The sequence below is a fragment of the Physcomitrium patens genome, chromosome 12 (genome assembly GCF_059467195.1).
Source record: "Physcomitrium patens ecotype Gransden chromosome 12, ASM5946719v1, whole genome shotgun sequence".
NCBI classification, from domain to species: Eukaryota; Viridiplantae; Streptophyta; class Bryopsida; order Funariales; family Funariaceae; genus Physcomitrium; species Physcomitrium patens.
Window position 1 is genome coordinate 5,509,361 of NC_143421.1, and position 11,098 is coordinate 5,520,458.

Sequence of the window (11,098 nt, forward strand, 5' to 3'; positions counted from 1 at the left end):
CTTATTACACCTTTATTATTTTTAAGAAACATCAAATTATTTGGACATAGATTCACTTCTATTGTCATAGTGCAACATATTAATTTTATATTCTATTTATTTTTCTAAAAATCCCTTAAAATTTTGAAACTTTGTAAAACATGATGTCTTTTATTTGTTTAATATTTAAATATATATATATATATATATATATATATATATATATAGTTTTATTGGTCTACAAACATCATAATGTATAATCTTTGATAATTTGGTTGCAATTATTACTCCACTATTTGAAAATCCTTTTATGCATCCTATATAAAAATACTATTGTATTTAGGTTTAGGTCTTAATTGCTGATATTACTTAAAAGCTTCTTAATGCTCTTTATATTAAGTGGACTAGTATAATAGTGAAAAATTTAAAATTTTTCTTCATTAGATAAAAATTTATAAATTTTTCCTATAAGTGATGTATATAATTAAGTCTTCACCTTTTATCTTGTATGCAAAGAATTTGCAATGTATAAAAATGATATTTGAGATATTGTTGGTTTCATAAATGCTTCAAAGTATCTTTTATGCTTTCATTTGCATATTGCATAGAATTGCATGTGTAAAATTAATATTGTCTAATTTAAAAGAAATCCTAATAATAATATATCTAGAATCTAATGGTTTTTAACTATTATTTTAAGATTTTTATTTGTAGCTAGAAGATCTCTGAAATCATTCACAATGTCCTAAAAGTTTTATACCTCAACAATTCTATATCTATATTTTAGTAATAGAAATTATTACTACAAATTTTTTTTATAATTTTATAATTTTTTTCTATTAAAAATTATTTTTTTCTTAAAAATTTAAGTAAAGATGGTATTGGTTTAAAACAAAATAGTCAAAACCTCCATATCTACCAATATATATAGTTTTAGAACAATTCAATGACATGTTAAGAATAGAGAAACCAGAAATGGATTCAAATGTGTTTTCAGAACTGTACAAAATCTTTTTACAAAAAAAATCAGAACTCTAAAATCCAAGTCAAAGTTGCTATATCTTAAAAATTATTTTCTTCTCATCTTTTTAAAGTTTTTTTTACTTTAGCTCTTAAAAAGATGGGAAGTACCTAAACATTTGTTACAATAAAAGTTGGCGGTTTAACAAGAAATTACTAATGCTCCTCAGTAATTCAACTTTCTTGTGCAACACTAATCCAATTGAGAAAAATTAGAATAATCTAGGAAGATTGATTTTGAAAGACCAATCCAATTGGTGGAAAATAGAACCCTCTGGGAAGATTGCAATGTTAATTACTGTAGGGCTATGCAAGGATGCCTTGCTTGGATTTGTAGGAAAGAACTACATACGTGTTTGTGGTTTGACTACACAAGTATGAAGAAGAAACTAGGTCAATGCTCGCTAAAACTCGTGCCTAGCATTGCAGAAGCCTGACAGACGGAGCGGCGGCATTCTCGTCAAGGTCAACAGATGCTACTCTTGCAGTCAAGTTCCAAAGTTTGTTTAGAAGAAGCTGATTGTACCATACGTTGAGCACTCAGGTCTGGTTTACATGGCAAGCAGCTCATAATGATGTTTCCTTTCCTTTCCCAACGATACAAAACTAGTTCTTCCAAAAAAAACATTGCACCAATCATGTATATCTAGCACATGCCAAGTGAGAAAAACAACTGCTGCAGTTCAACGCATCTATGGCAGACTGCTCATCTATGACGAAAGCACAAAAAATATGCGTTTCTTTACATATTTCTCAGTAATCGCGACCTTGAACACTCTCGACGTGATACAACACTGCTTACAATCACTTCTATACGTGGTCAACACCTAACCAGAGTGGTTGATGATTGCACATATATGGACAACTGTAAGCTGCAATGTCCTTTTGTTGTCCCTTAAAGAGAACATGGGGTGGAGGATGCCGCTGAAAAAGCCATGTTACATCCGGAAAAACCTGTCAGTTTGATACGACTTCAGCACCTCTTCTTCCAGATACAATGTTGCTGCCTTGATGTCATCTCCAATCCTCTCCACCAATGCATCTGGAATGGGTTACGGTATCAAATAATCAATTATTCTGAACCAAAATCAGGATAACCTTTGAAGGAAGAAACAAACAATAAGAGAATTACCATAGAAACACAAGAAGAAGGCAAGCCCATGGCAGGAAGAGGAGAACAGAAGAAATCACAACCTAAGGAACTGAACTTCATTTCAGGTCGAATGAAACCCAGCACTGCAATGCCTACATCCTGGCCATAGAAGTCAATTTTATAGTCGTGTAGAATATGCACTTCCTGCAAGAGACCAAGCAGAGCAGTCTCAGACAATTTCCAAGCTCAAAATAACAAGCAAGGATTTTGTTCGCCTTATTTAGCCTAGAACATCGATGCCCATTAGTTTACGGAAGGGAGCCAGCATTTATACGAGATTCTACCGAATGAGAGTCTGTAGGCACAATTTCGATGACATATCTGCAACAATGAGACCAGAAAATATAGTCAATCCGGCTACAACTCAAGATGCGAAATAAAGGGGATTGCTTCCTTATAAACGCTTGCCAGGAAATTATCCACTTACAATGGTAACTGCATCACTGTCAGCGAAAGTGGGGCGATTCCCAACGTTCATAACCATCTTCTGAACTCCAGCGTCTAAGCCTTCTCCCTTCACTTGCACCCATCCGAAGTAGACGCCCTTGGGGAGGTCTAATATTTCCTTTGGCAGTTCTTCGGGGTTGAGGTTTGCTGGCTCAAGAAGCCACGTATGTGAGTCTTAGAGCACAGAGTAATACTGTTGACGTTCAAATGCAGAACTTCAATACATTGCAAACACCAAATCCCAAAAAAAAAGAGGCCAGCAATATTGTGCACACCTGTGGGAATGCCCATTTGCTTGCTTCCACGACCGAACCCATGCACCACCTTGGCTGAGGCATACAGCGGAAAGTCGCTAATATCTGCACTTGTAAGGGCGGGTTACAACTAAAACCAAGCAGGCATGCTGAAAGTTCACTAACTATCCTACAAGCCGCTTGTTATAGCCACTCGCCTTTCATCAAAGTTGGGTAGAGATGTCAAAGCCCTTGTGACTTAATTTGAACAGATGATGTGACAAATTGGAAGTACCTTTGTTGTCGATGTCTTTTTCTGTTTTGTTGGGCGATTCGTTGACCTGTGAGGAAGACGATTGTCACTACTTACGTTGGAAACATACATGGACAGCACACTCAGTACGCACCTCTATTAATTAGGAAAACATCTAATTAAGAAGAAAAATAAATAAATAAAACAGTATTCTGAGAGTCCTAGAGTGAAAAAATTATCAGTAACACTGTCCTTCACTTCAGCGGTAATCAAGTTCACTCTACGTTTTGAGAAGAGCCCCTTACTACATAACCAAGTAGTAAGATACACTAAGAACAGCCAAACAGTGACAACTGCAAAACAGCAGATTGAGGAACAATTACCTCAAGAGCAACCAAATACGCCGAAGAATCACTTTGGAAGCTAACGAATTCCAGTGGTAAACCATTTATCATGCTTTGCAGCTCCTCGGGTTCAGGAAGATCACGCAGGAGAATATGCGGGTACATTTCTCTGTATGGTGCTAAGAAGCTTTTCCCACAACTTTGATTTATCACCACCCTTGCTCCTGCAGAACTTGTAGACGTGATTCCTTTAAGGAGATTTCAGAACTCAACTGGGTTTACATTACAGAGAACCTGGTCCTCCGTCTAACAAAGGTGCATGAGTGAAATTTTCTCCCATACCCATGTAGAAGAGACTATACAGTGTAAATGTAAAGTGAATAGATGCTAAATCAATGCATACTCTTGTAACTTGATCGAAAAAGCAGTTCGAAGTGTGAACTTGACATATGAAAGTGTAACTTACCCGTGCGACAGCGGCTGATGACAGACTCGAATAACGTGGAAGCTGAGAAGGCCATTGCAGGTGAGTGTCCAAGAAACACAGCATCGAATGGGCCCCATGAGTGAGGTAGCTTCTCGACGTTCCCGTGCCAGCAGCGAATTTCATCGTCAACTGCCTTGACGCTTGCCAACTCTAGTAAAGACCAGTGTGCCACCACAGTGTTCACCTCTAAACTCCTCAAGAGTGGTACCAGTGATATACTTCCTGGCCCCACCAAAACACTGGATCTGAGAGGGGATTATACTCACATCCTTGCGAAAAGACATCAAACATCCGAACAGAAAATACATTCCAAAAATTGTATATTGAATTATTCCTAGAGGACTTTAAAGTGACATTGTATATAATACTGTTGAGGATAAGCGTGTTGAGATCATAGATAGTGATGAAATAAATTCAGGGGCAGGATTGAGTTGAATTGGACTAGAAAAAAAGTCGTCAGTTTACCCTTTCTCTACTAAGCCTGCTGCGACGACCTTTTTGATCCACTCAGGTTGCTCGTTCTTAGTTTCAAAAAACTCTCCAGTATCGTCAAAAAAACTCTCCAGAGTCTGGCTATGCTCTAGCTGGCCTGCTTCTGAGGCCGCAGATACGGAAGCTGAGAAGCTACGGACAACCACAAGCTTCAGTCTCTTAGTTCGCTTCTGAAAATACATAGTGCGTGCAACAGGAGGACAGATCAGCATCTAAAAAGATCACATCTCTAGAAAAAAAAATAAAATGAAAGTAGGAAATGGTCGGAAATGCCAAAACGAATGCAAATACTATGACAAATCTGATACGGGAGGACGAACTAAGACGAAGTACAAGATAGAAAAAGGTGATTGCCTCTTTTGTTAAATTTTAACCTAATTTTAATCTTCAACACGCTTTGTCTTGTATGTAAATGCGTATGTTCCTTTTGAAAAATTTCTGCAGAGTTTGCTGTTTCATTACGAGTCAAATCCTGGTTATTAGTTGCTTAGCTATCCTTTGATATGGCACTCACAGCACCTTAGGGTCTCAAATTTTCATACCTAAGAGAATTGAACTGCAGGATCCCACAATTTCTGTGATATTAGCTACTTGTAAGAATTTTATTTGCGTCCAATTCATTTCAGCTCTTCTTAAACAGAAATAATTATCAGGAAGACTTGGCATTCGCAGATGATGTGATTTTCTACAATACCCAGAGATAATTTTCCAAGTACTATCACACCCTTGAGAACAAAGAGACCCCAAATTTCTTTGAAATGTTACTCCAAACCTAAGAAACGAACTCCCACAAGTTCAATTCTCCCTTGAAACCCAAACCTCTTGCTCTTGTGACAGAGCGCTTCCACTCGCTGAAGACACCCACCCATCAGACGCACGCTCCCTAGGCCCGCGCAACCTCACGCCACAATCGCTCCACCATCTCCCTCTTCGCAGCTTCACAAGCGAAGCTTTCGACACCCGTTTCTGACTGAGACGAGGCCTGCTATCCACGTTGACACTCAAAGATGTTGAAGGCGAAGATGGCGTAAGAAGCATCATTCTGGAAGCCATTGCCATGAACACACCCTCATCAGAATGGAAGTAAATGCGTGTTGGGCATTGAAGCTCGCAAGCTCTGTGAAGAAGGATGGTGGCCAGTTCGAAAGACTGGTCTGCCCTTCACCTCCATCATAGCTTTTTTCCTTTGCCTTTTTCACGACCCCTTCATCTTTTTCTCCGCTCTCATATGGATTGTGACTATTTTATTACCTTCTTTTGATCTTGTTATCGCGGGCACGGCAAATATAGTTTGTTAAATAAAAAATGATGCGGAAGTGATGGTGAGGTGCCACATCTTGGTTTTTCGTGTAGATTGGAAAGCATCGCAATGTCGTCATATTCTCTACCTTCTGTGTGATTCTAGAAACATGTATATTGTATGCCGTGTGTGGATCAAGTCTGATTTTGATCGAAGAAAAATTGATATTCCAATTTAATCGGAAGTTCCGCTGAAAACGTTGTTAGGAGATTAGTCTAGGTTCAGTTGGCTAACTGTGATAGTACTTTTTAGTTGCTTGACGTCATTGGAAGTACGAAAACGACGCCATAGGTTTTCGTGAAGACCTTGCAGTTTGGATGCAGGCAAATCGCATATCATCGAGGTACAAGCAACCGGCTTGTAGGTGTGACAGTAATTTGTCTGCAATCGATCTGCTTGTGCCGCGAATTTGAAGGTTTCCAGCTTCGTCCTCTTTCGATTTACAGGTGATTAATCGATTGGCCGTGGCGAGGTTTGTTGTTTCCTGTTGGTGATTGTGCTCCGGGGTGATTACAGTTTGGTTATTGTGTAATTTTTTGCCCGTTGGGTACACTTTACAGGCGTTTGGAATGATAATTTGAGGGCTTGTGCTGTGAGTTGCAGCTATGGAAGCTAGATTAAGCTGCGACGAAGACATTGGTCTTCGTTTGTCAACATCGAGTTCGAGGAGGGTAGCCATTCTGCGAAATCACCTAGAATCGGGGAACACTTCTTCTTCACACTCTCTGGAAACTCTTGCTGTCTCGGCTGAGATCGCTCCAAAATTTTCAGGAGGTTCGGGAACCCTAACTGTGGTGGACAACAGGACAGGGAAAAAGTATGAGTTCGAGATCAGCGAAGGCGGGACATTGAAAGCCACGGACTTCCAGAAGGTTATATGGTGCTCTTATTGGGAATTCATTTTATTAATGAACTACATCTGTAATTGGTGATGGACGTAGCGCATGGTGTTTGCCACATTATGTTCCTTGTTTGATATTTCTATATACGTAACTCTAAACTAAACTAAAATCGAGTGGTTGTGTAAGGAAATTGCAGATAGTTGCTGGTGGAGATGGACAGGGCCTCAGAGTATTTGATCCTGGATATCTAAATACAGCTCCAGTTCGATCAACCATATCATACATTGATGGTGACAAAGGGATTTTGCGATACCGGGGTTACCCTATTGAGGAGCTTGCTGAGAAGAGCAGCTTTCTTGAGGTGGCTTACTTGTTGAGTGAGTATCTATTGAAGAACCAGATTATTTCATCTGCAAAACTTTTTATGGCCACATCACGTAGACGTTGGCTACACAAGTCTTCTGAATTTCGGAAACCTTGGTTCGATAAAGGTGGGTTTGTATACTCTCTTGGAACTAATTGTTGATTTTCCAGTGTATGGCAATCTGCCATCGAAAACCCAGTTGGTTGGATGGGAGCGTGCAGTTGCTCAACATTCGGCTGTCCCTCAAACAGTCCTGGTACGCAACAGACCAAGTTTCGTGGACGACCTACTTGCCTTTGAGTCAAATGAATACAAGGGTCTTTTTTGATTGTCTTGATTATTTTTCCGTCACAGTGTAGCTTTGTGTCCTTTGCACTCAAAGAAACTTTTAGCGCGGACTTTCCGTGATTACGATGATTTGTGTTTGCACATTCGTGCATGGCTGATTGTTTGAGGAGCTTGATACATTGTCTCCATGATCAATGTAGTAAAAACAATCCTGGGTTAAGTAGCCAAGGTTTCAAAAGTATTGACTTTCGATTAAATTGTGGATGTGAACCAGTCGGTTATTGCTGCGCTTCCTCATGATGCCCATCCGATGGGCACATTAGTTGCATCCATCTGCGCTCTTTCTTCTTGCCATCCAGATGCCAATCCTGCTCTACAGGTGCTGAATTTTACCATGTATTCCTTTGAAAGCTGTCGCTGATTTTTGTGTGGCATTTTATGTTCTTCATGCGTTCAGTACCAAATGTTGCTATATTTTTCCTATGACACTGTCGAGACAACATGAAGAAATTGTTTTTCAGAACACCTCTTCATGTATTTTATTTTTATAAAGCGGTAAGAAACAGTATTGTAGAGGATTTAGTGGGCACCCACCAATTAAGACTCAAGTTTGTGCGTAATTCCTATTTGCACGATGATCAAATGGCGTTTATTTTCGAATTATGCGTAATCGTGTGTGGTCAGGGACGTCTTTTAACACAAGGATCTTATTTGTTTCAGGGTCAAGACTTGTACAAGTCGAAAGCCGTAAGAGACAAGCAAATTGTTCGTGTGTTAGGGAAGGTCAGTGAAATAGATATCCACTTGCTTGATTTATATATTGACTTTCCTTCCATCCACACTCTTGGGATTTTTCCCTGACGATACTCAGAGCCTCGTCTATTTTGTATCAGGTACCGACCTTAGCCGCAGCTGCATATCTGCGAATGGCTGGAAGACCACCAGTGATGCCTTCCAATCAACTCTCATACTCTGAAAATTTCCTCTACATGTTGGACTCTTTGTACGTCTCGCTCACGTTGATTCTTTGTTGTCCACTTGTGTCGCACTTACAAAATGTACCAGTTGCATCGAATCGTACATGTTAAACTACCCTTTGACCTTACACAATGTGTATCAAGTACAGGAGTTATGTATCAATAATACAAGTTTACTGTAGTTTATGCAGACATTTTCTTTAGAACTTTAGGTTATACAACTTTTTAAAATATTCCAGAATTGCCTTTTTCATGTAGTTGTATGTACATCTTAACATTGCCAGTGGTTCAAAACCGTGCTCACTGCCAGTAAACTTAAAACCATAATAGGGTGCTTATGGTATTGGTTGAGCAGGGGTGACAGAAATTACAAGCCACACCCCCGGCTAGCCAGAGTGCTCGACATACTTTTCATTTTGCATGCGGAGCATGAGATGAATTGCTCTACTGCTGCTGCCCGCCACCTTGCTTCAAGGTACTGCCCGGCCAACTGTACCTTTTGGTTACATCTGTAACACCTTACAGTTACGTAAGAAATTGAATTCAGAGGCTTGAGTATTAATGATGGTTTTTGATTGTGCTGTGTTTCAGTGGTGTGGATGTGTATACGGCTTTGGCTGGAGCTACAGGAGCCCTTTATGGCCCATTGCATGGTGGTGCAAACGAGGTCTAAGTATCTCATTTCATCTAAATCAGTTTCATTTATTGTCGAACACAGCCTGTATCTAATTTCGTCTTTCCCTTTAATTACCATTTTTGTGTAGTGCTGAAAAGTGGTTCATTCGTACATTCATATGTACTAAGTACACCATTGGTCGTTTTAAGTTTTAGCGTACGGTCCCCAAGCCACGTCGCGGACCTTTTGGATTGCTTGCACAATTCTTTGTGGCAAACATAGCGAATGTTGACCGTTGTTTCTCACCACATGCTTTGTCATCATGCAGGCTGTTTTGAAGATGTTGAAAGAAATTGGCAGTGTTGAGAAGATCCCCGAGTTTTTGGAAGATGTGAAAAACAGGTCTATTTATAGAACTGGCGTTACACTCTAACGAGGATTTTAGTTTTGCTTGTATGTCTGCTTGTAGTTATCTTTGATCTTTCAATTGAGAATATGAAGAACAAGTTGACTTACCATGGGGTATGGTTATCATTGGTTATATGGTACTAGGCGTGATCAAACATTTTCATGAGCGAAATAAATTGAAACAAGAGAACTTTTCTTGCTTCATTCTTCTGCTATTTTGTGAAGAGATTTTGAGGAATACAGGATTCTATTTTTGATAATCGGTCTTCCCTGAGCAGGAAAAGGAAGATGTCTGGATTCGGCCACCGTGTTTACAAGAATTACGATCCTCGTGCTAAGGTTTTCCAATTTTCATCCTTTCAAACCACCTCGTACTGAAAGACTTTCTGTTGCAAGTCATCATTGTGTGCCACATCATAGTTATAACTTCAAGTTTACAATCTATATCAGTGTGAAAATTTGAGAAAGTACTTAGAGCAAGTTCGTACTATGTGTAACGGGTATAAAGTTTCTCCCAGCATGGCTGCAGGTTCTTGGTAGAACATTGATATTTGTGGATTGTGTTTTACATTATAGGTATACTACGTTTCTCTAAAATCGTGGTCCCTTTTCGACTGGCAAAATAGGTGGTTCGAACTCTGGCGGATGAAGTGTTCGCCATCGTAGGTCGTGACCCACTCATTGAGGTATAAGAATCCTGCAATTTATGATAAAGCTTTTTCAAGTTTATTAGGTTTATCTTGAGTCCTCATTAATTCCCAAACAGCGTAACTGCACCTCCTTTCTCACTTATTCAACCCATATGAAAGGCACCCGCCCTTGTGTCAAATTCTGATTCAAAAAAGATGTCTTAATCGCATGGGGCTTGGACTTGAGTGAAGGTAGCCGTTGCTCTGGAAAAGGCGGCCCTTTCTGATGAGTACTTCGTGAAGAGGAAACTTTATCCTAATGTTGACTTCTATTCTGGTTTAATTTACAGGTGAGCATTTCTACTCTTAGTAATTAGCATACCACATCATCCACCGCTTAGAACGTAAACATTATCCAAGTGGAAAGAAAGAAATGAGTGCATCTGTTTACTTTTCTAATTCTTATTTTTGTTACTACAGGGCAATGGGATTCCCAACAGAATTTTTCCCAGTATTGTTTGCTGTTCCACGTATGGCTGGATATCTTGCACATTGGAAGGAATCCCTTGATGACACCGACACAAAGATTATGCGCCCCCAACAGGTCAGTGATTGACGAAGAGAGGCACTTTATTATAACAAAACCAAGAAGTCGAAATTGACCCACTCATTTGAGATAAACAGGACGCCGTTTTGGACATTTCACATCAATAACTGTTTCGTATCAGTAGTTCTTGTTGCAAATTCTGAACTTGGGTGTGGATTTTACGCAGTGGTACCAAGGGGAATGGTTACGCCACTATACTCCTGAAAGTAGCCGCGGCACAGCAGGAAAGTCTGAGACCTTGGCGAACATCGCTGTCTCAAATGCATCCAAGCGCAGATTAGCTGGAGCTAGTAAAATGTAACAGTTGGACTCATTTGAACATGCCCGATTGTGTACAAGAATGTTGACCTGAGCGGGGAAACATGACATGGTCAGAAGGTTTTACCTGGACATAATCTTTTTGTGAATATATTCTTCCAATTTGAAAAACTAATAGCATCTTACTCCACATACCAGTGAACAAGAAATCTTGCTTTCTAGTTCCATGGTTCTTGACCGAAGCTTGTCGTAAAACTAAACCACAGGATACGATTCTTCTAGATACGTGCCGACGCATTTCAGAATGGTGGTCATGTTGTTGGGGCGTCCACTCGTCTCCCTTCCCATTAGAAACCTCATCTGCATTAGCAAAAGTTGCAGCTCTAATTCTTTGTCTGTAG

At 39.7% G+C, this 11,098-nt stretch overlaps 2 protein-coding genes across 2 annotated transcripts; one reads left to right on the forward strand and one right to left on the reverse strand.

The window, feature by feature from the left end:
- Positions 1-1,487: 1,487 nt before the first annotated feature.
- LOC112289639 (uncharacterized) lies at positions 1,488-5,529 on the reverse strand. The gene is made up of 9 exons (XM_090254657.1): positions 5,228-5,529; positions 4,382-4,578; positions 3,896-4,161; positions 3,469-3,653; positions 3,128-3,173; positions 2,875-2,958; positions 2,580-2,746; positions 2,194-2,296; positions 1,488-2,041 (listed from the first exon to the last, which is right to left on the reverse strand). The coding sequence occupies exons 1-9, from the start codon at positions 5,465-5,467 to the stop codon at positions 1,938-1,940; spliced, it is 1,392 nt and encodes a 463-aa protein (XP_090110783.1). The 5' UTR covers positions 5,468-5,529; the 3' UTR covers positions 1,488-1,937.
- A 185-nt stretch (positions 5,530-5,714) lies between these two features.
- On the forward strand, positions 5,715-10,872 carry LOC112289638 (citrate synthase 3, peroxisomal). Its single transcript, XM_024535011.3, has 15 exons — positions 5,715-6,154; positions 6,312-6,580; positions 6,747-6,927; positions 7,085-7,170; positions 7,477-7,581; positions 7,923-7,985; positions 8,096-8,205; positions 8,535-8,654; positions 8,771-8,846; positions 9,124-9,197; positions 9,482-9,542; positions 9,830-9,889; positions 10,085-10,182; positions 10,313-10,436; positions 10,606-10,872. The coding sequence occupies exons 2-15, from the start codon at positions 6,314-6,316 to the stop codon at positions 10,738-10,740; spliced, it is 1,560 nt and encodes a 519-aa protein (XP_024390779.1). The 5' UTR covers positions 5,715-6,154; positions 6,312-6,313; the 3' UTR covers positions 10,741-10,872.
- Positions 10,873-11,098: the final 226 nt, after the last annotated feature.

Coding starts and splice junctions, on each gene's coding strand:
- LOC112289638 (XM_024535011.3), top strand. CDS start 6,314: ATGGAAGCTAGATTAAGCTGCGACGAAGACATTGGTCTTCGTTTGTCA. Junction 7,171..7,476: donor CTGTCCCTCAAACAGTCCTG/GTACGCAACAGA, acceptor GATGTGAACCAG/TCGGTTATTGCTGCGCTTCC. Junction 8,206..8,534: donor CTCTACATGTTGGACTCTTT/GTACGTCTCGCT, acceptor TTGGTTGAGCAG/GGGTGACAGAAATTACAAGC.
- LOC112289639 (XM_090254657.1), bottom strand. CDS start 5,467: ATGGCAATGGCTTCCAGAATGATGCTTCTTACGCCATCTTCGCCTTCA. Junction 3,654..3,895: donor CATCAGCCGCTGTCGCACGG/GTAAGTTACACT, acceptor CAAGTTCTGCAG/GAGCAAGGGTGGTGATAAAT. Junction 2,959..3,127: donor AAAAGACATCGACAACAAAG/GTACTTCCAATT, acceptor TTACAAGTGCAG/ATATTAGCGACTTTCCGCTG.